This window comes from Oncorhynchus clarkii, chromosome 12 (assembly GCF_045791955.1).
Source record: "Oncorhynchus clarkii lewisi isolate Uvic-CL-2024 chromosome 12, UVic_Ocla_1.0, whole genome shotgun sequence".
NCBI classification, from domain to species: Eukaryota; Metazoa; Chordata; class Actinopteri; order Salmoniformes; family Salmonidae; genus Oncorhynchus; species Oncorhynchus clarkii.
In genome coordinates this window covers 34,931,521-34,957,079 of record NC_092158.1, presented here as the reverse complement: position 1 = coordinate 34,957,079, position 25,559 = coordinate 34,931,521, and the positions used below count along the sequence as shown (strand labels likewise).

General features: G+C 42.8%; 1 protein-coding gene and 1 pseudogene across 1 annotated transcript in view; one reads left to right on the top strand and one right to left on the bottom strand.

Annotated features, from left to right (window-relative positions):
* Positions 1 to 14,510, top strand: part of LOC139423123 (LHFPL tetraspan subfamily member 7 protein-like) — a 215,462-nt gene extending 200,952 nt beyond the window's left edge. Inside the window, exon 3 of the mRNA XM_071174792.1 lies at positions 11,466 to 14,510. Within this exon, the coding sequence (XP_071030893.1) occupies positions 11,466 to 11,692 (227 nt within the window). The 3' untranslated portion in view covers positions 11,693 to 14,510. The remainder of the gene's footprint in view (positions 1 to 11,465) is intronic.
* Positions 14,511 to 14,978: 468 nt separating this feature from the next.
* Positions 14,979 to 25,142, bottom strand: LOC139422453 (spermatogenesis-associated protein 22-like; annotated as a pseudogene).
* Between the last annotated feature and the right edge of the window lie 417 nt (positions 25,143 to 25,559).

Sequence of the window (25,559 nt, the reverse complement as noted above, 5' to 3'; positions counted from 1 at the left end):
TGTTTTTTATAAAGTTGAACATGTGCTCTTTATGATATAATGTTAAAATGAGGTGAAATCAAACATTTTTATTTTTACGAAGTTACACTTCTGAAAAGGAGCCAAATTGGAATGACCCTCCTTTTTGTCTGGGATCAGAGATTTCCTGCTATTGTTTTTCCTCTACAGAGCCTTGGCCTAAAAACATATTTCTCTCTCTTCCCTTCCCACATTGGAGTCACAACTACTACTTTCACTTTCACAGCATTGGGAATAATTTACAGGGAGTGTTTTCTGTGTGTGTGTGTGTGTGTGTGTGTGTGTGTGTGTGTGTGTGTGTGTGTGTGTGTGTGTGTGTGTGTGTGTGTGTGTGTGTGTGTGTGTGTGTACATGTGCGTGTGTTCTTGGTTGCGTGAACACCTCCAGCCAAACGTTTCTAGGACATGAGGTTATTCAAGAAGAAGCAAATGCATTCGCACAATTTCCCAGAGGCACACGGTGCTTAATTATCAACAAAGCTTGTGCAGACTGCTGCTACAGCACAGCTCATCACATTAAGACATGGTCCCTCTGTGCTGTTTTATACCCATGACCTTCCACTCCTAGCTACAGTCCCAGCTGACTACCTGAAATTCACCATAGTTTACCACAACCTATAAGCTAACTTCATCGTTAGCTGCAAGCAATAGAGTTTCATCTTCATACCAGAATATTTATCTCCCTGAGCACATTGAGGTGTGTTTACAGAGGAATAAGAACTCAGGTGATTCTCGCTTGGATCCTTGGGCATATATAAAACACATTTTCTCACTGTCAATCACTGCAACTGAGATGATATACACATCTCTCCCTTGTCTCTGTCTGTGGCCCTCCAGTAGCACCTAGACATATTCATGGAAGGTACTGTAGATTGGCATATGAGATGTGAACCCTCCTGTCATCTCCACTGTCCCTGTTTAACTCCCTGCATGGTCAGACATGCCTGTAGATTTAATGTGATGGTGGGCCGTCAGGACCTCTCTCCTCCATCTCCTTCAGACCAGGGGGAGAGGAGAGGTCGTCCATACCTATCACCTGCCTGCCTGGCTGCCTGGAGAAGGAGACGGAAATGGGAATAGGTTCCGCATGCGGGCAATGAAAAGCAATTTCCAAGAGACACCGTATCCCCACTGCCAACCTTTCTGCTTTCATTATAGGGCTTTATGGTAGGAAATTATATGAAAATGACTTGACTGAAACACACACACACACACACAGATTTAACAAAAAATGTTAAACTGCAAACGGCCCATCAAGTTTTAAAAATAGATTTACACATCTACCCACCGTCAACATCCACGTTGTGCCACAGAACACCAGTCCCACTTCTATTAGAAATAAGAACAGAGACATGCAAACGTGTAGGCAGGATCTGCAGCATCTGTTAACCAAAGCAAAGGGAAAGGTAGACAACAGGAAAAATGATCACGAGAACGAAAGAGGTTTGATGTATGGCTATGAGGCTGCAGCTGTAATTAAAGAATATTCTTGGTATTTCCAGGGCCTACAGCATGTTTCACAGAGTTTCATCACTGACAAACAACGCTGGCAACACAAATAAATGAGTGGTGTGCTGGCAAATAAAGATGTATTATACATTTGTATATTCTTTAAAGAAAGAAATGTACACCCGCTCCCAAATATCTGCAAGGGAACAATGCAAGGATACACTTCTCCGACAGAGGAGTAAAAATAAGAGTGTGTTTGTCATTGTGAAGAGGAACACTCTTTGTTCAGTTACTGTGACCTTAGCTCTCAGGTATGTAGTTAGGTGAGGTAAGGTTAGGTAAGACATATTGTTCTGTATGTGCGTGACTGTACTGCCCCTAGTCGTTTCAGTGCACAGTTCCAGACAGATAGAATCCCAATTGGGACAGCAGCCAAACGGAAAGTTCCTTTGGAGAATGAGAGCAGACTCCTGTGGATAGAGACACACAGGATCGCATCCTCTTCCTGGTAGCTGAGTCTCTGTGGATGATATCTGAGCCTGTGTGGTGGCTGGGTTGTTCTAGTCAGGCCTCCTGCTGTGGGCTAGTCTTTGTTAGGACTGGGAGTGTCACAGATATGCTTGTGGGTCATACTGTAGGAGATAAGTGACCCTCGGGACAACATTAGCCCTCATATTCATCTACCATGTTTGCTGCAAGACTGGAATGCAGATATAGGGGTGTAGGGGGACAAGGAGAAGAGGAGTCACTGACAATCCATTTAATCTCCTCTCTCGCCGTCGAAACGATTATCATAGTTATTCTGTCGTCTTGTAACTTGGTACCCCATATATATAGCCAAGCTATCATTGCTCATTGTGTGTTTATCATTGTGTATTTTTATTGTATTTATTTATTTATTATAAGGTTTTTTGTTGTATTTTGTGTTGTTGGGAAGTAAGCATTTCACTATTAGTTTACACCTGTTGTTTACGAAGCATGTGATTTGACTTGTCAAGTGTCAAAGCTCTTCCCTTTGACCTTAGCTTATCCTCAGATTCACACCAGTGTTTCTAACCCAGGGGGAAAACATGATTGTTGAGGTTTGTGTGTTCAGCCATTTCTGACAGTAATCATGGCGGGGGCTGTAGCTGTAGTCATTGACAGAGCCAGAGGGAGCAGACAGAACGGACAAATAACAGCAGCCAGCAAGCCAGTCAGGCCTGGCTAACCAGAGCAGAGGATTAGACAGACCAGGCCAGGGAGGGAGCCATCACATCAATCTCTAATTCAATCACACGGGCAACTTTCCTCAGTGCTAACTGAGTTATGGCAGTCAGCGTTGGGAGGTAATAAAGTTTGATCCAAAGCAGAAGTCTTGGCGATATAATGAATGGCCCTCCAGGTCCCCAGCACCAGCAGCAGGATGGCTTGTAATTAAGTACTCTGATGGTACGTGGAGGAAATACAGGATGACCACCACAGAAATAGAATTACTAGCATGGGTACACTTAACGTGTGTAGGTATACTCAACATGATGCCTGTTCTAGTCATCCATTTCTAGGATGACCACATCATCTTCTGAGACTGGGCCACATTCCACCTCACTACTCACTGATGGAGATCACTGTCATATAACCCTCAGCCCCACAGGGCATTGGACTGACTAGACAACTAAAAGGTCATGTATCACAGGCTAATGTTCTCATTCGATGATTCACCAACAGGTGACAACTCTATTTGAATATGCCAAAAGTCTATGTGCTAATACGTTAGTACTCTATACAGAGTGTAAAGTTCATCGCCTTTTGTTTTAATGGGTGTTGTTTGTGCATGCGTGTTGTTGGATGATCCACACACACTAACCTACAGTATCAGAGTGCATGCACACAACATCCAACGCTATGGCTGACCCTGTAAATCAACACATATCGCTGCAGATATCCGGTGTATGTGAAAACAAAACATATTTAGTATTTTATTTTATTGGTATATGACGTCTGTGGTATCATATACTCTCACTAAAACCTCTCAGTCCCCGTATATAGCCCTCCCTGAGCCTGACCCAGAGAGAGTGAATGGGGACCTCAGTCCACCCTGTGTGATTGGATACAGAGTTACCATGGTGTTACTGTGGTTCCCAGCCGAGAGTTAATGCATTGTCACGCATGGACGCTACCTCATCACACACCTTACTCTGGGGACAGGCCAAGGGCCAACAAGTTCTCTTCAAATACCTTTATAGAAACTTTATATTTTTCTCATTCTCACGGCTGTGTAATTCAGTATCATTTTCTGGCGTGTCTCACTAGTTCATTGACAAACGTGAGCAGTCAAGCGACCAGAGAGAGCAATAAAGTCAAGGCTGAGCTCTCCTCACTTCTCCTCTCCTTCCAACATTTCTTCTCTCCTGTCATATTCTCACTGAACAGTCCAGGGAAAAGAGAGAGGAGAATCAAGGCTGCTCTACTGAGCTTTGCCTGTCTCTCTTCACGTCACATCTCCTCTCTTCTCTTTCTTTTCCCTTTATCTTATCTTCTCTTCTGTCTTCTCTTGTCTTTTCTTGTCTTCTCTTCTGTCTTGTCTTCTTCTCTTTGCGTCTCTTCTCTTCATTTATCTTTTCTTTGCCTCTTCTCTTCTCTGCTTTCCACCCCCCTACTCTCCATTTCTCTCCCTGAATCTGATTGAATACTAAACATACTCCTACAAAAGTAGGATGTTTATTTGAGAGGATTGACTCTGCTAAAGGTTCAGTGATAATCAGAGCCTAGGCCTCCTGACTTCACGGCTGTCTGTGAAAATTATTGGAGGACAATTATACAAAGTGTTGCTGCGTTTGTCAAAAACATGATCTTTTTCAACCATCGCCGGTTGAGGCTGAGTGCCCTTCAAACCATCGGGAGAACATCTCTCTGAATCCCTCTCAGTTGTTCGCCACAAACAATTATCCCAATTGTGTAACATTCTAGGGTTGTTTTTCCAGGTTTTCAAACTTCAAGTATAACCGTGTCAGTGGTGTAACCACAGAGGACGGATGAGCCTGAGCAAAAAGTCAAACCCATGTGGATGAACTCAAAGAATATCCTTAAACAGCATATGTTGCTAAACAGAGAGGCAGGCCTCTGTTTTGGCTGGTGATTTACTTTCATTAGTATCACATCGGCTTTGCTGTTGTTGTATTCAGCCAGACAGGCTGCAGGGTAATTTATAAGTGCGGTCAGACTCTCAGTGCTGTCCTTGCTACAGCACACACGCATGCATGCGCGCGCACACAAACACACATACACACATACACACACACACACAGATAAACACAGAGAGCTGATAGAGTGACAGTGATTCGTGACTGACTTACCCCAAGGTGTAAATCTATAGCTTTGCTTTCCATTGTGATCCATGTTTGCCGTCTCTGTGTTTGTCCGTCTGTGTGTCTGCATGGATGTGGGGTGTCTGTAAATAAGACACATTAGCCCCTGGGTGACCTACAGTATCCTTTTCCCATTGTTTCCTCTGTCTTTCTCTTCCCCGTTAATTGTTCTCATGCCCTCCCTTCCAGTCCCACCTGATTCCAATCTCCAAGAATGTACATGGCTTGTGTGCACATGAGCGTGAATGGCGCAGGAAGCACAGTAAACGGTGTCTAATAGGAACAGGAAGAAGGAAGGAGATGTGTGTTGAAGTGCTGTGCCGAACGCTTTTCACTGCCATGCAGCTATTGTGGAGACGGCTCTTTAAACTCCCGTAATTACGTTTTAACAGCTCTTCTTCGTGGCTAACTGCCTTTATTACTGCTGTACCTGCCGCCCAACTGGCCAAGTGTAGCGTCAAAAGTCCTCCTGCCCACTCTTGATGGATACTCATTGTATCTGGGACCAGTTCCGAGGCGCCCATCCAAATGATCGTTGTTGTTTTAGGATTTAGATCATCCTTGGTGCTTTGCAATTCTATGTGCAGTTTACAGAATGTAAGTCAGCTCAATGGTTGTTTGTGGCCCGTTTTAATGCTACATTATTTACTTTTATGTTATCGTAGCTTGGGTTTTACAGCACTTGCCAAGTTGCCATTGTGGATATTTTGTATTCAGGTGAACTCCACAAACACTCTCAAGTCAAGTCCCAACTCCAGAATAACTGAGTTTGCCCTTTATAATCACACGTCCATTATGTCTCTCTAAACATGTCAATAAAACATGGGACATTCAATATGGCATATGAGATGAGAGCGGGATGCTTTCTCCACTCCCCTGGCCCTGTTGGATGGGAGAATAATGAATGCTGTGAGGTTACCATATGCACTTTCACTGCATCGCACCATCGTGTAGTTTGTTACTGCTCCCTCAGCTTCTATATTCATGAGATTGCATTTATCCATCTGTGTCCATAGTGGGCTGCTACTGCTAATCTCTCAAATGAAGTTTTCACCTTTTACTCAAGGTTGAACACGAGTCAAATCACTAAATGGTATGTACTGTATATGCATGCATACAGTACATGTAATCCTGAACATCATCAAAACCATCATATACAGTGCCTTGCGAAAGTATTCGGCCCCCTTGAACTTTGCGACCTTTTGCCACATTTCAGGCTTCAAACATAAAGATATAAAACTGTATTTTTTTGTGAAGAATCAACAACAAGTGGGACACAATCATGAAGTGGACCGACATTTATTGGATATTTCAAACTTTTTTAACAAATCAAAAACTGAAAAATTGGGCGTGCAAAATTATTCAGCCCCTTTACTTTCAGTGTAGCAAACTCTCTCCAGAAGTTCAGTGAGGATCTCTGAATGATCCAATGTTGACCTAAATGACTAATGATGATAAATACAATCCACCTGTGTGTAATCAAGTCTCCGTATAAATGCACCTGCACTGTGATAGTCTCAGAGGTCCGTTAAAAGCGCAGAGAGCATCATGAAGAACAAGGAACACACCAGGCAGGTCCGAGATACTGTTGTGAAGAAGTTTAAAGCCGGATTTGGATACAAAAAGATTTCCCAAGCTTTAAACATCCCAAGGAGCACTGTGCAAGCGATAATATTGAAATGGAAGGAGTATCAGACCACTGCAAATCTACCAAGACCTGGCCGTCCCTCTAAACTTTCAGCTCATACAAGGAGAAGACTGATCAGAGATGCAGCCAAGAGGCCCATGATCACTCTGGATGAACTGCAAAGATCTACAGCTGAGGTGGGAGACTCTGTCCATAGGACAACAATCAGTCGTATATTGCACAAATCTGGCCTTTATGGAAGAGTGGCAAGAAGAAAGCCATTTCTTATAGATACCCATAAAAAGTGTCGTTTAAAGTTTGCCACAAGCCACCTGGGAGACACACCAAACATGTGGAAGAAGGTGCTCTGGTCAGATGAAACCAAAATTGAACTTTTTGGCAACAATGCAAAACGTTATGTTTGGCGTAAAAGCAACACAGCTGAACACACCATCCCCACTGTCAAACATGGTGGTGGCAGCATCATGGTTTGGGCCTGCTTTTCTTCAGCAGGGACAGGGAAGATGGTTAAAATTGATGGGAAGATGAATGGAGCCAAATACAGGACCATTCTGGAAGAAAACCTGATGCAGTCTGCAAAAGACCTGAGACTGGGACGGAGATTTGTCTTCCAACAAGACAATGATCCAAAACATAAAGCAAAATCTACAATGGAATGATTCAAAAATAAACATATCCAGGTGTTAGAATGGCCAAGTCAAAGTCCAGACCTGAATCCAATCGAGAATCTGTGGAAAGAACTGAAAACTGCTGTTCACAAATGCTCTCCATCCAACCTCACTGAGCTCGAGCTGTTTTGCAAGGAGGAATGGGAAAAATTTCAGTCTCTCGATGTGCAAAACTGATAGAGACATACCCCAAGCGACTTACAGCTGTAATCGCAGCAAAAGGTGGAGCTACAAAGTATTAACTTAAGGGGGCTGAATAATTTTGCACGCCCAATTTTTCAGTTTTTGATTTGTTAAAAAAGTTTGAAATATCCAATAAATGTCGTTCCACTTCATGATTGTGTCCCACTTGTTGTTGATTCTTCACAAAAAAATACAGTTTTATATCTTTATGTTTGAAGCCTGAAATGTGGCAAAAGGTTGCAAAGTTCAAGGGGGCCGAATACTTTCGCAAGGCACTGTACTGTATGTACAGTTAACGTCGGAAGTTTACATACACCTTAGCCAAATACATTTAAACTCAGTTTTTCACAATTCCTGACATTTAATCCTAGTAAAAATTCCCTGTTTTAGGCCAGTTAGGATCACCACTTTATTTTAAGAATGTGAAATGTCAGAATAATAGTAGAATTATATATTTCAGCTTTTATTTCTTTCATCACATTCCCAGTGGGTCAGAAGTTTACATACACACAATTAGTATTTGGTAGCATTGCCTTTAAATTGTTTAACTTCGGTCAAACGTTTCGGGTAGCCTTCCACAAGCTTCCCAAGCTTCACAAGCTTCCCAGTTTAGGGGAATTTTGGCCCACTCCTCCCAACAGAGCTGATGTAACTGAGTCAGGTTGGTAGGCCTCCTTGCTTGCACATGCTTTTTCAGTTCAGCCCACACATTTTCAATAGGATTCAGGTCAGGGCTTTATGGCCACTCCAATACCTTGACTTTGTTGTCCTTAAGCCATTTTGCCACAACTTTGGCATTTGGAAGACCCATTTGCAACCAAGCTTTAACTTCCTGACTGATGTCTTGAGATGTTGCTTCAATATATCCACATAGTTTTCCTGCCTCGTGATGCCATCTATTTTGTGAAGTGCACCAGTCCCTCCTGCAGCAAAGCACCCCCACAGCATGATTCTGCTTCATGGTTGAGATGGTGTTCTTCGGCTTGCAAGCCTCCCCCTTTTTCCTCCAAACATAACGGTCATTATGGCCAAACAGTTCTATTTTTGTTTCATCAGACCAGAGGACCATTCTCCAGAAAGTACGATCTTTGTCCCCATGTGCAGTAGCAAACCTTAGTCAGGCTTTTTTATGGCGTTTTTGAAGCAGTGGCTTCTTCCTTGCTGAGCGGCCATTGAGGTTATGTCGATATAGGACTTGTTTTACTGTGGATATAGATAGTTTTGTACCTGTTTCCTCCAGCATCTTCACAAGGTCCTTTGCTGTTGTTCTGGGTTAGATTTGCACCTTTCGCACCAAAGTACGTTCATCTCTATCATCACGTCTCCTTCCTGAGTGGTATGACGACTGCGTGGTCCCATGGTGTTTATTCTTGCGTACTATTGTTTGTACAGATGAACATGGCACCTTCAGGCATTTGGAAATTGCTCCCAAGGATGAACCAGAATTCTCAAAAAAATTTGATGATTTCTTTTGATTTTCCCATGATGTCAAGCAAAGAGGCACTGAGTTACCAGAAGCTTCTAAAGTCATGACATAATTTTCTGGAATTTTCCAAGCTGTTTAAAGGCACAGTCAACTTAGTGTATGTAAACTTTTGACCCAATGGAATTGTGATACAGTGAATTATAAGTGAAATAATCTGTCTGTAAACAATTGTTGGAAAAATTACTTGTGTCATGCGCATAGTAGATGTCCTAACCGACTTGCCAAAACTATAGTTTAACAAGAAATTTGTGGAGTGTTTGAAAAACTAGTTTTAATGACTCCAACCTAAACTTCCGACTTCAGCTGTATACCACAGGGGGCTGTTGAGGGGATGACGGTTCATAATTAGATGGAACGGAGCATATGGAATGACATCAAATGCATGGAAACAACATGTTTGATGTATTTGATACCATTCCACTTATTCCGCTCCAGCCATTACCACGAGCCCGTCCACCCCAATTAAGGTGCCACCAACCTCCTGTAATGTGTACAGTACATTTATTATATCACAGACTGACTGTGCATACATGTTTTTAATCATCAATAGGCAACATAAATCAAAGATAAATGCTTCAGTTTGATCTTCCCAGTAATCCTATAGTACATAAAACAGTAGCTATAGATCTTCCCAGTCGTCCTACATACAGCAACACAGTAATCTACTCTAGTCTTCAGACTTTATCCAGGTAAAGTGAGTCCTGAGTTGTCAGACTTGTACGTTCTTGATAAGTCTGTTCCCATTAACAGAGCTATGCAGCCTAGAGCGATCATATCGACCTGAGGCACAGTGCTTATCTGATGCAGACAACAATTGCCCCCTCTCCGTATACCTACCCTCAAGGCTTTCGTGCCACTTGTTTCAAAGCTATGTTATGTGGTTTGATTTAATTCCTGCATCGACTATTTGGGGGCCTGGCATGTTTCTTCATTATTTATCCATTTGGGTTTTGGCTGTGTGTGACTGCTGTCATCTCTCTGTTGTGCAGAGGAACGACGAGGGAAGTGCCTTGAAAAGGAAACCCTGCCTGTGTCTTTGTGCACCTTCCACAAAACCAATGATAGTTTGATAGAGAAGGCCATTAAAGTATCATTAGCCAGGCTGCTTTGAAGAGCCGGGCCCCTGCAGATAAACACAGGGCCATTCTGAGCAGGACAGAGACAGAGCTCTGGGTGGATTGGGGGTACAGCATCCTCAGCTCTGGGTTGGGGCTCCAGCAGCCACATCCTCAGCCTCAAACAGCTCACTCTAATGGGGTGATTCTGGTACACAGTGCCCTAACTTCCAACACATACAACCTCTCCCCGTTCCCTCTGCTTCTTGTACTTCTTTTTTTGCCACCTATTTCCTTTTTCTCACCCCCTTCTTTCTCTGACTCAGTTTTTCTCCTTCTCATTTTCTCTCCTTGTTTTTCTCCCTATCTCTATCAGTTTCTCTCTCCTCTGTGCCCTTAGCATGACTCTCACCAGTCTCTCCCAGAGGGTTCTCAAACACACCTCAAAAAGTTACATCTTATCACTCTCTCTGCATGGAACATGTCTTAATATAGAGCTCCCTTCAACCCTTTCCCAAAAATCTATAACATTGTAGCATAAAACAATTTTGATCCTTGACATCCCCATTGCCTTATCTTATAACTTCACTATTACACTATTACACTCTGCTGCTACACTGTCCTTGAAACTCAGAAACTCTGGAATCAATACATGAACAAAAGATGATACGTGTTTAATGTGTTTTATAGACAGACAGACAGACAGCTGTGAATGATAACGAGCTATCGATAGTACCCTATTATTTCATTGTACCGTAAAAAACAAACAATGACAGTCCAGTTTAATGGAAATATAACCTTAGTTTTTCCTCAACATGAGTAAGAGTAGGAATGATGATACTCAGCAATGGATAGCTGCTTCTTGGCAGCGCTGGCTGGCAGACCTAACTCAATTATGAAAAACTGAGCCACTCTCTCAGCCAGTCGCTACATGGGGCACTAAGGATGTGATACTGTCTGGGAAAGCTGATTGCTGCATATTAAAGTGCCAGGCTCTTTTCTTGTGGTCGTCAGTTTGGCATGAGAAGTGCTAATGGTTTTTGGGAGACATGATTCACTTTGCATTAGCCAGGCCTGTCAATCCAGAGCCATCAGAGCTCCTTTTTTTTTTTTTTTTTTTTTTACATAAAAAGCCTATTTCCTCTCCTCAATCAGTCCTTCCTCCATCACTCCCTGGCTGAGTTGAGACTCAATCTCAATAGTGATTTATTTTTCTATAGGTGCTATTCAGGGTGCAACTGGAGATAGGGCAGACAGTGAAGCTCCTAAATTACACTCTTGACCGTATCTGTGTGCTGTTGGCTCATAATGCAAAACCTCTAGTGCCACCAAGTGGCCTGGGGTCAACATTACCAGGAACACTTGTCAAGCTGAACGCAAAGAGCCGGGATGGAAACTTTTACAGCTGGATCTTTGATTTAGTTCAGTTGGAAGGATGATTGAAATGTAAGGATAACTGAGAGAAGCACATGAGAAGGAGGGATGTAAGATATATTTGTGGGAAGCTGAACAATAGGGGATCTTGTTGTCCAAAGTGCTGTCTAAAGATATTGTATTTGAATGTAACCCTGGTTGTAACCAAAGCCTCTTCCATTTCTCATCTCTCCTCCAGTGTTTATCATGGGATCTGGGCTGCTGGTCTATCCCTTTGGGCTCAACTCCACCTTGGTGAGATCCTTCTGCGGGGACTCAGACATCTATTATGCCGGGGACTGCCAGATTGGCTGGGGATACATGCTGGCCATCGTCAGCGTCATGCTCACACTCTTCCTGCCTTTCTTCGCCAAATACGCCCCAAAGGAGCACCTTTCCCCGACACCCTTGCCCACCCTCTTATAGGGCAACAACTGACCCCACCCTCATCCAGTCAGTCTACTACAATACTCCCTACGTCCGTGTATGATGTCATGGAGATGGAGAAACCCCTGCGTCCACTTCTTCTGTAGGATGCCATTTTAAAAAGCCCTGCCCACTGATATACAACTAGGCTATACACAACTGTGAATAACATTTATGTACCGTCTTCCTTCAAGCAAAATATATTTATTTGATCTAATAATTTACCTTATTGTTATGTTCTTTATTTTACTGTCAATTTGTGACTTTGCATTTTCTGTTTTTTTTCTGGAAAAAATACATGTTTGAAAGAAACACAAGGATTGATAACAACAACCTCTGTTCAGATGGACAGAAGTATACATAAATATTCATCTGTTATACATAGAAAGTTGGTTAAACATTACAGTAACCAGACAGAGGGTGATGGTCAGGTCTATAACCATAATGACTCCAGGGTGACATTAATAGTGGGCAATACTGAATAAGTGTAACATTCCAGAATCATCAGAGCTGTTTGCAAGAGAAAAGGTGGGACAATAAGGAGAATATTCAATTGTCAAGGGTGGCATGAGATTAACAGACAATATGAAACATTTCTACAGTTATCAAAGGACATGGACACGCTTCAATCTTCAATGGGTTCATGTGGATATGGCGAACAGTCAAGACAATAGGAGACCCATTTAACATCAAGACAAAGCAAGGATCAGAAAGTTATGACATTGACTCAGACCCATAGATCTCAACACAGTGAGCGCATTCAAAGACTCCGTCCAGAGGAGTTTGAGGAAAGGGGATTGTATATAGGTTTGGATCTAGATGCAGTTTGGATCCAGTATTGAACAACACTCTGGCTGTAAGGATGTCATAAGATGGACGTGTAGCACAGTGAAACATTAGCCTGGGGACTCGCCATCTGACTTAGCCTACACCTTCAACATGGTTCTAAAAGGTCAGAGACCATTCACATTTTCAACAAGTCTCAAGCAGTGACCCATTGGACAGTAACAATTCTAGAGAAATTGTTGGACAAGTTTTTCAATGGAGGAGATGTACCAAACAATACAGAAGTGTCTGACCTGCCTTCAAGACAAATTAATATAGATAAAGAGGTGTGCATAATAACACAATACTTGTCTGATAGTCAACTTTTAAGGCATGTGAAAAGCATTTGTTACAAATTTGATGTTGGGATGACATGGCATCCTTCTACCAACCTTTCCAGAGTTCCTAGTGTTAATATGGTTGTCTTGTTAGCCCAAGTCATTATTATTTCAGTTTTTACACAACACAATACTAGCGATACACTATAATTCAGGACTACATTAAATCAGGCGAAAGGCAAGAAGATAAGATAGCATTGTCTTGAAATTCTAGACTAGAGTGCAGATAAAGTTGGGGTTAGTTAATAAATAGTAAAACAGCTGATCTAGATTAAAATATATCTGCTCTGACCATACCAACGTGTGCCTTTATAACAAAACCAAGACAAGTTACTTCAATACTACACTCTTAGAAAAATGGGTTCCAAAACAGTTATTTTGCTGTCCCCATAGGAGAACCCTTTTTGGTTCCAGGTAGAACGCTTTTGGGTTCTACATTGCATTGAACCCAAAAGTGTTCTACCTGGAACCAAAAAGGGTTCTTCAAAGGGTTCTCCTATGGGGACAGCCGAAGAACCCTTTTAGGTTCTAGATAGCATATTTTTTTCTAAGAGTTTATTAATATCAGGTTACTATCTACTTCAACTGTGGATATTGTAGTGTAGAAATGTTCACGTTATTATTTTCCCTGTGTGCTGTACTTTTCCTGTATATGTTTCAAGATGTGCTTCTTCTGTACATTATAATCTTCTTGAATTTGGAAGAATGTTCTATAGAAGAAACTGATCTCTTCTTAAAGCTTGAAGGCAATGAGAGAGAGCTGTACTTGTGTTGAATTATGCCCCTGACAATTTATTCACAAGAGGAAAATCACTTTAATCACTAAATTAAAAGGTTGTGACATGCAGCTAATGCATTAATTCCTGGCATGCCCATACACCAAGTAGAGTGGCACAACTTGAGAGCAGTACAAATTGAACTTAGCCCGCAGTTATCAGTGTTAAGTTGACACATTATCCAGGTAATATGTAAAGTGTGGCTAAAAATAATTAACTTCTGAGATAAGCCAATGGATTAGTGTGTTTTTGCCATCACATTTCTCCTAATTGAATCGTTTTATTCTTATCATGTTTCATGGACAAATTGTATAATTTCCCTGACTACGCAGCCAATTCCACAAATCGGTGTGCTTTTACATACATACTGCATTCCAAGGTGTGTGTGTGCATGCGAGCTTAATACTGAGATGAACGTCATTGAAAATTGCCAAAATTACTTAAAAAGAGGAAAAGTCCTGATAAAAAAAACGTATGTAATTGTGTTGCCATGTTTTGAAAAGAAGACCAAGAAAGAAATGCTGGTATTTGTATTGGACCTCATACTGTGCTTGATACTGGGAATGACTGGGGTTCACTTACTGCACAGGATTTGTACCCCGATATAATGTTGAAACATTGTGTGTCAAGTCTCAGCACTGGTGAAACTGTTTTTGTAGAGTAGTAGAACTAGTTTTTCCATTGTAATATGTTGGTTGTAAATAAACTAATAACTGTATGTTATTGTAGCTCACTTTTCATTCTTAACTGCCCCCCCCCCCCCTCAAATATATAATTTGACTTATTACATCAACAATGTTTGTTTTATCTGAAACTTCCCTCTTAACAATGTTTGCTGTTCTGTGAATTTTCTTTGTAATTAAAAGTTTAACTGAGGAAGAGAAGGGTTTTTTATTTTGTGTCCAAAAACAGAATTGCAGATATTACATTTTTTATGTGTTAAGTATTATATTCACAAGAAAAATATGAAATATCTTACCTGTAATCTGATGATATACAGATGCACGTACATATTTAACATTGGGAAATTCATAAACACACAATCTTAATATGTTGCTTGTCACAAACAGATGGCGCCCTTTACAGGCAAGCAGGTGAAACTGTATACACTTGGAACTGCCCAGTTCAGAATATTCTTTCAAAAATAAAATAGGGGTATCACGTACTACTCATCCCTGGAGAATCTTCAGACATGTCAAGGATCTACATACAGTAGGACTCTATATACAGTTTTTAATAGTGGAGAGCACTTGCCATGTAGTGATACTCAAGAACCCATTGGCAAAGACAATTGTTTTGCCTTTGAACAGTTGCTGGAAGCTCCCTTATGTGTTTCTGTGCTGCTGATCAGACTTCACTGAGTGATTTCACCAGGTCCCTCATCTCAGCATCCGAGGCTTTGATAGAGCAGAGGAACGCACATGAGTCTGAGGGCAGAGCGGCCCTGACAGACACACAGGTGAGGGTGTCCCTGGTGTGGTCGTAGTTCCCCACACAGCGGTGCACCTGGCCTCGGATCAGCCTGGGCAACTCCAGCTCCTCGTGGGGATGGAGCAGAGACGCATTAGACATAAAGGGTATACATCCAGCACAACATGGTAAAGGTAACATAATGGGTATCCACCCTGGAGATACACTACGATTTGAGAAGCCATATCCTCCAGCATTGTTGAAAAACTAACTACTGCTTTATAATGTTGTTGATCAGTAGCAGCTGGTAAGTATCCTGTTGAAATAAAAGTCACCAAAGTTCTTCATACTGAAAAAAAAGTGTGGATTTTTTAGGCCTTAAAAAATGTGCTGAGCATGAAGTAATTGATTGTTGTCCTCTGATTAACTCTAGACAGCCCTGTAACTGCATGTCTTAATTTCCTATTGAAGAGGAAGTGTTTTTCTGACTCACATTTTCATAGAAGACACACTGCACCACCTCTTTCCCATCTCTCATGAGGAAGTTCTTAGCTCCATGAGACCCGGCGATGACTACAGAGTCAAGAGTGGCTGTGGGACGAACATAGAATATAAATTAATAGAATAAAATAACATTACAAAAATTGTGTATAGAGTACCAGTAATAGTAAATACAATGTTAGAAAAGTGACACTTCTTGAGAACTTACCGAAAATCTCAAATAGGTACGGGGCTCTGCCCTTGAAATGGCTCCAGTGTCTAATGCCATCAATGACAGCAGTCAGGATCCTCAGAGAGTTCTCAGTTGCTGGTTTGACCTGGAACACAGATGGCGCCGTCACAATATAAAAGAGACATTAATACTTTAAAATCGCTGATCTAGCATTGAACAACATACATTTTACAAGATAGTATGAAAAGATATTAACAATATTTTTTAACTTGATTAAGCATACCTACAATTGGGTTAAATATGAAAACTATATAATTGTTATTTTATGGTAAGTAATCTACGGAAACCTGTTTTCTTACAGCAGGGGTATTCAGCTGTTACCCTACGTGGTAAGGCCTGCTGGTTTTCTGTTCTAGCAGATAATTAATTGCACCCACCTGGTGGCCCAGCTCTAAATCAGTTCCTGATTAGAGAGGAACTGGCTTCGAGGTCCAAAGTTGGGTTTGAGGGTCCTACAGTGTTAAACTATAAACTGCAATTAGCACAGATGACTTACATGTTGTACCTGAGACTGAGAGGTATTTTGAGTTTGATATGTGTCTCTACTATCTTCCATAAGTTGTTTCTGTGGCCCAGTGTTGGTGGTGGTTATAAACTTCCAGGATGTGTTCTGCTTCTGTGTTCCAGGACCATGACTTGGTCTGCTTGGAGGGGGAGTGGGTTTAGACTGCTGGGAGTAAAGAGGAGGCTCTGGTGGGTTGTCCTGTCTCTGTCTGTAACCTGACTGCTGCTGACCCATCTGGAGAGTGGCTGCTTGGGGATACCGGCTTGCTCTGTGTGTTCCCACTGCTGCAAGGGGCATTGTAGTTGCTCTGCCTGGGGTTTGTAGGGGCTCTTGAGTCCTGCCTCACTGGTGGCTGTCCCATCTGCAGACTGGACATATGCAAAACACTGATATGACAGGTTTGTGTGTTGCAAAATCAACCGTCAAAAAAAGAATCTCTAGTACTATACAGCATTAAGACAGTGTTCATCTGCAGGTTAACTTTTTATCTGCGCTATAATGACTGCCTCTACAGAGAGACCTATCAATTTTCCCTACCCTGTATTCCCAGTGTTGTATGGGTGTGAAGGTGCAAAGCTTCTCCCCACAGGTACCGGAACAGGTTGACTGTTAGGACACTGAGACTGTGGTTGAGACTGCTGGTTGCTTTGTCTGCTGCACTGATTGTGCTGAACAGCAGGTGCAGGACACCTTGGGGCTTGATCTTGGTAATAGCCTGTGTTACCTGAGCAGAGGTAAAAAATGTTGTTACAGCATTGAGATTTTGGCAGCAAAAATGATTTTTCTTTGTGTGTAGTGCCATCTAGTGACCGAGATAGTAGAATCTCACGCTTTTAAAATCCAAGAAAAATGAATAATAAAAGCAAAGTTTATGAATCACAGAACACATCTGATTATTGCTACTACTGAAGTCCATGAGCAGTAGCCTATACTCCTCTTACCTGATGTGTTGATGATGGATGAAGCAGAGCTGTGTGTAGGCATGTATTCATTGCCGGAACAGAATTTATTCTCTGAGGGATTGGATGTCAAAGGCAGCCTACTCCTTTTCTTCTGGTTAAACAGAGGCACAGAGAGGCAGCCTGGAAAGCAAACAATCATGAGACATTTTTCTCATGACAGTTTTGACAATGTTTTGTACAATGTTTTGACAATGCAGCCATCAGTTTATGACATGAAGTTTATGACATCACATTCTAATTAATAAAATGTCAACCTGGCCTATTTGCATTGACCCCTCGATCTTAAAAAAATATATATATACTGCTGCTGCTACTCACTGTCGGCACATTGACTCGGTACTGGTGTTGTTCGGAAAATCTCCCCCCTGCCAGAATTCTCACCCCCCTCCCCCGCTAATTACTTTTATTTTGCGCTGAAGGGAGGAGGGGGGGGGGGGGGGCGCTCGCCCAGGGCGTCATACGAGCTAGAACCGCCACATACACTTGAAACAAAGAGCCAAACCTAAAACTGCAAGCAAAAAATGCTTTCTGCTACTAAGAGCAGTGAAATATAGGCTAAACTGACAACGGAGTGAAGAGCAGAAGTCTCGACTTGCAAGCAAGTCGCAGCAATGAAGAACGCGGGGGGATTCTGTCTGTCTGGCGGGCGGGTGGGTTTCGGGACAACACCGGTACCCCCGGTATATAACCTCGGTATTTTTCTTAAAACTGCATTGTTGACTTAAGGCTTGTAAGTAAGCATTTCACGGTAACGTCTACACTTGTTATATCCTGCGCAGGTGACATAACTTTACAATTTTATTTGAATTTCACAAACCTGCAGTAGGTCTAGCCTGCTGGTTTTCATTTATTTTCATCTTATTCCAGTGTCTTCACTCAGAGTCTAATAATACATTCATAAAAAATAAAAAAAAATTTACTAGTTAGCCTGACACCGCTATCTACAAAGCATCAACAACAACGTATTGCTAGCTAGCTGTCGTTATCACTGTGCCCAAATACAGTAGTTACCTAGCTACAGTATAACGTTAGCAAAAAAAGTTATCAATAGCTATGTTTTAGTAGCTAGCTAGCTAGCTAGCTAAATAACAACCAATTCATCAAACAATGTTTAGTTTTCATCAATGCTAGCGAAGTTACATTTAATTAAATAATGTATTTCCAGTGTTTACCTGTGGTTGCTGTTCCAAGTAACTAGCTAAATACCTATTGTAGTGAGCTCGTCAGCCTCTTCCAACCGTCCTAGAATAAAGCAGGGGCCTCCTTTTCGCCAGTCAGATCCAATGGGCACGCGCTACTGCCCGCGATTTCCCACTTCTTGGCTAGCTAGAACACTTAGCTGTTATCGAACACTTAGCTGTTCTAGTTAGCTATTCGCTAAGAGAGGGAGGCTGCACTTTATATAAATACAACGTTGTTGTTTTTTAAACAAATGCACGTTTTTCCAAGTGGACTGAGTAAGTGGTTTGGCCTACATACTATGGCCTCTACACTCTTCCCACATGTTCAGGAACTGGTAACTGGGCTTTAACTGTGCTCTTGTAATGAGTTAGGCATCATCACAAATGGGAGAGTGCGTAAATTGAGAGAATTTACATTCAGCGTCACTCTTTATTTGTATTTATTTAACCAGGTAGACTAGTTGAGAACAAGTTCTCATTTGCAACTGCGACCTGGCCAAGATAAAGCAAAGCAGTGTGACACAGACAACAACACAGAGTTACACATGGAGTAAACAATAAACAAGCCAATAACACAATAAACAAGTCAATGACACAGTAGAAAGAAGAACGTCTATATACAGTGTGCAAAAGGCATGAGGAGGAGAAAAGAATTAGAATTTAGCAGATTAACACTGGAGTGATAAATGAGCAGATGATGATGTGCAAGTAGAGATACTGGTGTGCAAAAGAGCAGAAAAGTAAATAAAATAAAAACAGTATGGGGATGGGGTAGGTAGATTGGGTGGGCTATTTACAGATGGACTATGTACAGCTGCAGCGATCGGTTACGTGCTCAGATAGTTGATGTTTAAAGTTGGTGAGGGAAATAAAAGTCTCCATCTTTTACAGCCCGACTCTGTCAAGGGAAATACAGTATTCTTTCTAACAACGATATCTACATATATTTCAGGATGTTGTATATGTCTCGAAAGAATCCTAATGCAAGTAAACGTTAGTTTAAAAAATATAAAAAAATACCCGGACAAGCTATTGGGTAAATTGAGCAACAGGACAGGGTAAATTACACCGCCTACACATTTCTGTACTGAATGAACTATTACCACTACATTTAAAACAAGGTCTATATTTCTTTCCCAAACAATCGTTTTTTTCCCCATTAGTCATTTTAATGATCTTTTAACACAGGTTTAACACCTAACAAACACTTATTTAAAACGATTTATATACATACACCTTTTGTACTTTACCCCATTTTCTCCCCAATCTTTGATCGTGTCTCATCTCTGCCACTCCCCAACTGGCTCGGGAGAGGCAAAGTTGGAGTTATAGGCCAGGCCCTGTTACCTCAGATCCCAGTGACATAATGGCTTGCATTACGCCTGGGAAGAAAACACCTCAATTTGCTCAACTTGCCTTTGGCTCAACCGTTAGCTCAATTTACCCCAAGACAAACATTTTGACTGTATTAACCCACACAGCTAGGAACAGACAGGTAACAAAACAGGAACAGTGTCAGCACGGGTAAACAGCGACAAATGACAATGCAGCAGCAGGGAACAGAGACGGGGAGGTAATAAACAGGTGATTGAGTCCAGGTGAGTCTGATAATACGCTGATGCGTGTGACAGGGAAAGGCAGGTGTGCGTAATGATGGATATTACATTTTTGCATCTGAGCTCCTAGAGTGTGCGGCTCTTCTTTATTTTCAAGTGCGTAAAGATGGTGACAGGAGTGCGTAAAGCTGGGGAGCCTGGTGCCTTCGATCGCCAGGGAGTGGGAACGGGAGCAGGCGTGACAGTACCCCCCACTAGGGGCTCCACCCGGCGTCCCACCTGGGCGAGCCTGACGGGTCGGCTGTGGCAGGGGTGCTGGACAAGCCAGGCATGCGTAAACTCCCGATGAACCCGCTGAGGCGTGGAAGCCCGATGATTCCGCTGAGGCGTGGAAGCCTGACGAGCCGGCTGGTCGTAAAATCCTGATGATTTGGTTGAAGCCTGCCGTGGGATGGGGCGCCTTCCGAGCCAACCGGGGCAAGAATCTCTCGAGTCAGCTAGGGCGTGACAGCCCGACGAGCTGGCGTAGGTACCCCCAGTTCCATCAGTGGCGGCCCTTGGACCAGACGTCACCACCAACCGGAACACCAGCACTCCACGATGCTTAGTATGATGGCTTCAGCATTCAGTAAGGACCGACGCTGGAAATGAGAAGCATTTATTCAGGAACAGACAAGTAACAAAATAGGAGCAGCATCAGCACGCGGGTAAACAACGACAAACAATAATTAATGCAGCAGATAGGAACAGAGATGGGGAACTGACAAATATAGGGGAGGTAATAAACAGGTGATTGAGTCTAGGTGAGTCCAATAATACGCTCATGCACGTGACGGGGAAAGATAGGTGTGCGTAATGATGGTGACAGGAGTGTGTAAAGCTGGGGAGCCTGGTGGCCTTCCAGCGCCAGAGAGGAGGAGTGGGAGCAGGCGTGACACCTAAATATCTGTCAATATTGAAAGAGATTGTGATATCTCACATCTAAAATAGGGCTACTTAAATGTTAGATCCCTCACTTCCAAGGCAGTTACAGTCAAAGAACTAATCACTGATCATAAGCTTGATATGATTGGCCTTACTGAAACAGGGCTTAAACTTGATGAAATTAATGTGTTAAATGAGGCCTCCTCCTGGTTACACTAGTGACCATATCCCCTGTGCCTCACGCAAAGGCGGAGGTGTTGCTAACATTTACGACAGCAAATTTCAATTTTACCACCCCCAAAATGACTGCATTTTCGTCTTTTGAGCTTCTGGTCATGAAATCTATGCAGCCTACTCAATCCCTTTTTATAGCTACTGTGTCACAAGATACTAGCCCCCTGGTATACAGAAAATACCCGAGCCCTGAAGCAAGCTTCCAGAAAATTGGAACATAAATGGAGCTCCACCAAACTGGAAGTCTTCCTACTAGCTTGGAAAGAAAGTACAGTGCAATATCGAAGAGCTCTCACTGCTGCTCGATCAACCTATTTTTCCAACCTAATTGAGGAGAATAAGAACAAGCCAAAATGTATATTTGATAGTGTCGCAAAGCTAACCACAAAGCAGCATTCCCAAGAGAGGATGCCTTCAGCAGTGAAGAATTCATGAATGAAAAGGTCATGATCATTAGAAAGCAAACTACGGACTCCTCTTTGAATCTGCCTTCCTGAAGACAAATAATGTACATGAAACACTTCAGTCTGATTTTAACTCTGTCAATCAATCATAACTACAATCATAACTCTGAGACTGCACTTGTGAAGGTGGTAAATTACCTTTTAATGGTGTCAGACCAAGGCCCTGCATCGGTCCTCGTGCTCCAAGACCTTAGTGCTGCTTTTGACACCATCAATCACCACATTCTTTTGGAGAGATTGGAAACCTTCTTGCCTGGTTTAGATCTTATCTGTCCAAAATATATCAGTTCGTCTCTGTGGATAGTTTGTCCTCTGACAAGTTTTGGTGTTCCTCAAGGTTCTGTTTTAGGACCACTATTGTTTTCACTATATATTTAACCTATTGGTGATGTCATTCGGGAACACAATGTTAACTTTCATTGCTACGTGGACAATACACAGCTGTACATTTCGTTGAAACATGGTGAAGCCCCAAAATTGCCTACCCTGGAAGCCTGTGTTTCAGACATAAAGAAGTAGATGGCGGCACGTTCTTTTTATTTTTAAACTTGGACAAAACAGATGCTAGTTCTAGGTCCCAAAAAACAAAGAGATCTTCTGTTGGATCTGACAATCTTGATGGTTGTACAGTCGTCTAAAAAAAAAACTGTGAAGGACCTCTGCATTACTCTGGATACTGATCTCTCTTTTGACAAATATATCAAGACTGTTTCAAAGGCTTTTTTCCATCTTTGTAACATTGCAAAAATCTGAAACTTTCTGTTAAAAAATGATGCAGAAAAACGAATCCATGCTTTTGTCACTTCTAGATTAGACTACTGCAATGCTCTACTCTCCGGCTACCCGGATAAAGCACTAAATACACTTTAGTTAGTGCTAAACACGGATGCTAGAATCTTGACTTGAACCCTAAAATGTGATCATAATATTACTCCAGCGCTAGGCGCTCTACACTGGCTTCCTGTTAAGGCTAGGGCTGATTTCAAGGTTTTACTGATAACCTACAAAGCGTTTACATGGGCTTGCTCCTACCTCTCTCTCAGATTTTTCCCTGCCATACATACCTACACATATTCTACGGTCACAAGACACAGGCCTCCTTATTGTCCCTAGAATTTCTAAGCAAACAGCTGGAGGAAGGGCTTTCTCCTAGAGAGCTCCATTTTTATGGAATGGTCTGCCTATCCATGTGAGAGACACAGACTCGGTCCCAACCTTTCAGTCTGTACTGAAGACTCATCTCTTCAGTAAGTCCTATGATTGAGTGTAGTCTGGCCAAGGGGTGTGGAGGTGAATGTGAACTTAAAGGCACTGGAGCGACAAACCGCCCTTGCTGTCTCTGCCTGGCCGGTTCCCCTCTCTCCACTGGGATTCTCTGCCTCTGACTCTATTACGGGTGCTCACGGCTCACGGTTGTCACTGTCTTACTAGTGCTCTTCCATGCCGTTCCTTGGAGGGGTGCGTCACTTGAGTGGATTGAGTCACTGGCGTGATCTTCCTGTCCAGTTTGTCGCCCCCTCGGACTCATGCGGTGGAGGAGATCTTCATGGGCTACACCCAGCCTTGTGTAGGGGGTTTGTGGGTAGGGGGTTTGTGGTCTGTTGATATCCCTCTAGTGGTGTGCGGGCTGTGCTTTGGCAAATTGGGTGGGGTTATATCCTGCCTGGTTGGCCCTGTCTGGGGGTATTGTCGGACAGGGGCCACAGTGTCTCCCGACCCACTCCCAATATCTATGCTGCAATAGTCTAGGTGCCGGGGGGCTAGGGTCCATCTGTTATATCTGGTGTTATTTTCCTTTCTTATCCGGTGTCCTGTGTGAATTTAAGTATGCTCCCTCTAATTCTCTTTCTCTCCCTCCCCTCCCAGAGGACCTGAGCCCTAGGACCATGCCTCAGGACTACCTGGCCTGATGACTCCTTGCTGTCCCCAGTCCAACTGGCCCTGCTGCTGCTCCAGTTTCAACACTTCTGCCTGCGGCTATGGAATCCTAACCTGTTCACCGGATGTGCTACCTTGTCCCAGACCTGCTGTTTTCAACTCTCTCTACAGCACCTGCTCTTTCAACCTCTGGATGCCTGGCTATGAAAAGCCAAGTGACATTTACTCCTGATGTACTGACCTGTTGCAACCTCCACAACCACTGTGATTATTATTTGACCTTGCTGGTCATCTCGGATGTCAGTACAGGTGCATCAAAGCTGGGACCGAGAGACTGAAAATTAGCTTATATTTTTCAGTCCTTAAAGCCGTCCATCATCTCTGCTCCGGCAGTATCAGTCAGCCAGCCAGACCATATAATGGTATCTATGTGCTCCCCATACTGTACTGTCTTCCTATTTAGCTACATGCCTAAGTATACTGCAGAGCTGTTTGATTGAATCATTTTACTAATTCTTCAAAGTAGATAAGGTATACTTTCACAAACTGTCTCGATCCCTCTCGTTGCGGTCTGTGTGCATCTAACCCAATGACTGTATGATCTAGCCTAGCAGGCGTAAAAGTGTATCCTTACAGAGATCTGTATATAATGTCACGGCCATCAGACTGTTAAACAGCTGTCACTAACCCAGAGAGGCTGCTGCCTACATACAGACTTGAAATCATTGGCCACTTTAATAATGCCACTTTAATAATGTTCACATATCTTGCATTACTCATCCCATATGTATATACTGTATTTTATACCATCTATTGCATCTTGCCTATGCCACTCGGTCATCGCTCACCTCACTCCAAGATGGCGTAGCAGTTTAGACGTCTTTGTCTTGTCGTTTCCCGTGTATATATATATTTTTTTCTTCATATATATTTCGTATATATTTTTAAACTCAATTTCAACATACTCTCCCGCAACCCGCTTTAGAACCAGAACCACCAACAGAAGCTAGCCAGCTAACTAGCTAGTAGTCAGTTAGCCACTGCTAGCGGTCATCAGCTAACCTTAGCCCGGTCAACTCCTGCCAGTCTGCACAGCGCGATTCATCCCAGAGCATACCTGACTGCTTTTTCTCCACATCTCCGGATTCCTACCGAAAGTTCTGAACATTTTCACCTGGATCATCACAGCTAGCAAGCTGCTATCCGAGTGGCTACCCCTGGCTAACGTCTCTGTCCCGAAGCAAGCACCAGTTAGCCTGGAACTAGCCTCGTGCTAGGCCCATCTCCCAGCTAGCTGAAGTGGTCCATCAGCCACTCCTTGGGCTACAATACCTATTTTGCCAATTGGCCTGGACCCCTGTTACTGCGTACACGGAGCCCTGCTGATCCATCACGACTGGTCTGCCGAGGTAACAGTCCGAGGGGGCTACAACACTCTTCCGTCGCGACGTCCCCCTAAGGCCCTTCTGCTAACCTAACAAATTATCAATGAATTTACCAGGTACAACCCCAAATCCGTAAACACGGACACCCTCATAGATATCATCCTGACCAACCTGCCCTCTAAATACACCTCTGCTGTCTTCAACCAGGATCTCAGCGATCACTGCCTCATTGCATGCATCCGTAATGGATCTGCGGTCAAACAACCACGCCTCATCCATGTCAAACGCTCCCTAAAGCACTTCAGCTAGCAGGCCGTTCTAATCGACCTGGCCCGGGTATCCTGGAAGGATATTGACCTCATAACGTCAGTAGAGGATGCCTGGTTATTCTTTAAAAGTGCTTTCCTCACTATCTTAAATAAGCATGCCCCATTCAAAAAATGTTGAACCAGGAACAGATCTAGTCCTTGGTTCACTCCAGACCTGACTGCCCTTGACCAGCGCAAAAACATCCTGTGGCGTACTGCATTAGCATCAAATAGCCCCCGCAACATGCAGCTTTTCAGGTTAGTTAGGAACCAATACACACAAGCAGTTAGGAAAGCAAAGGCTACATTTTTCAAACAGAAATGTGCATCCTGTAGCGCAAACTCCAAAATGTTCTGGACACAAAAGTCCATGGACCAGCTGCCCCCT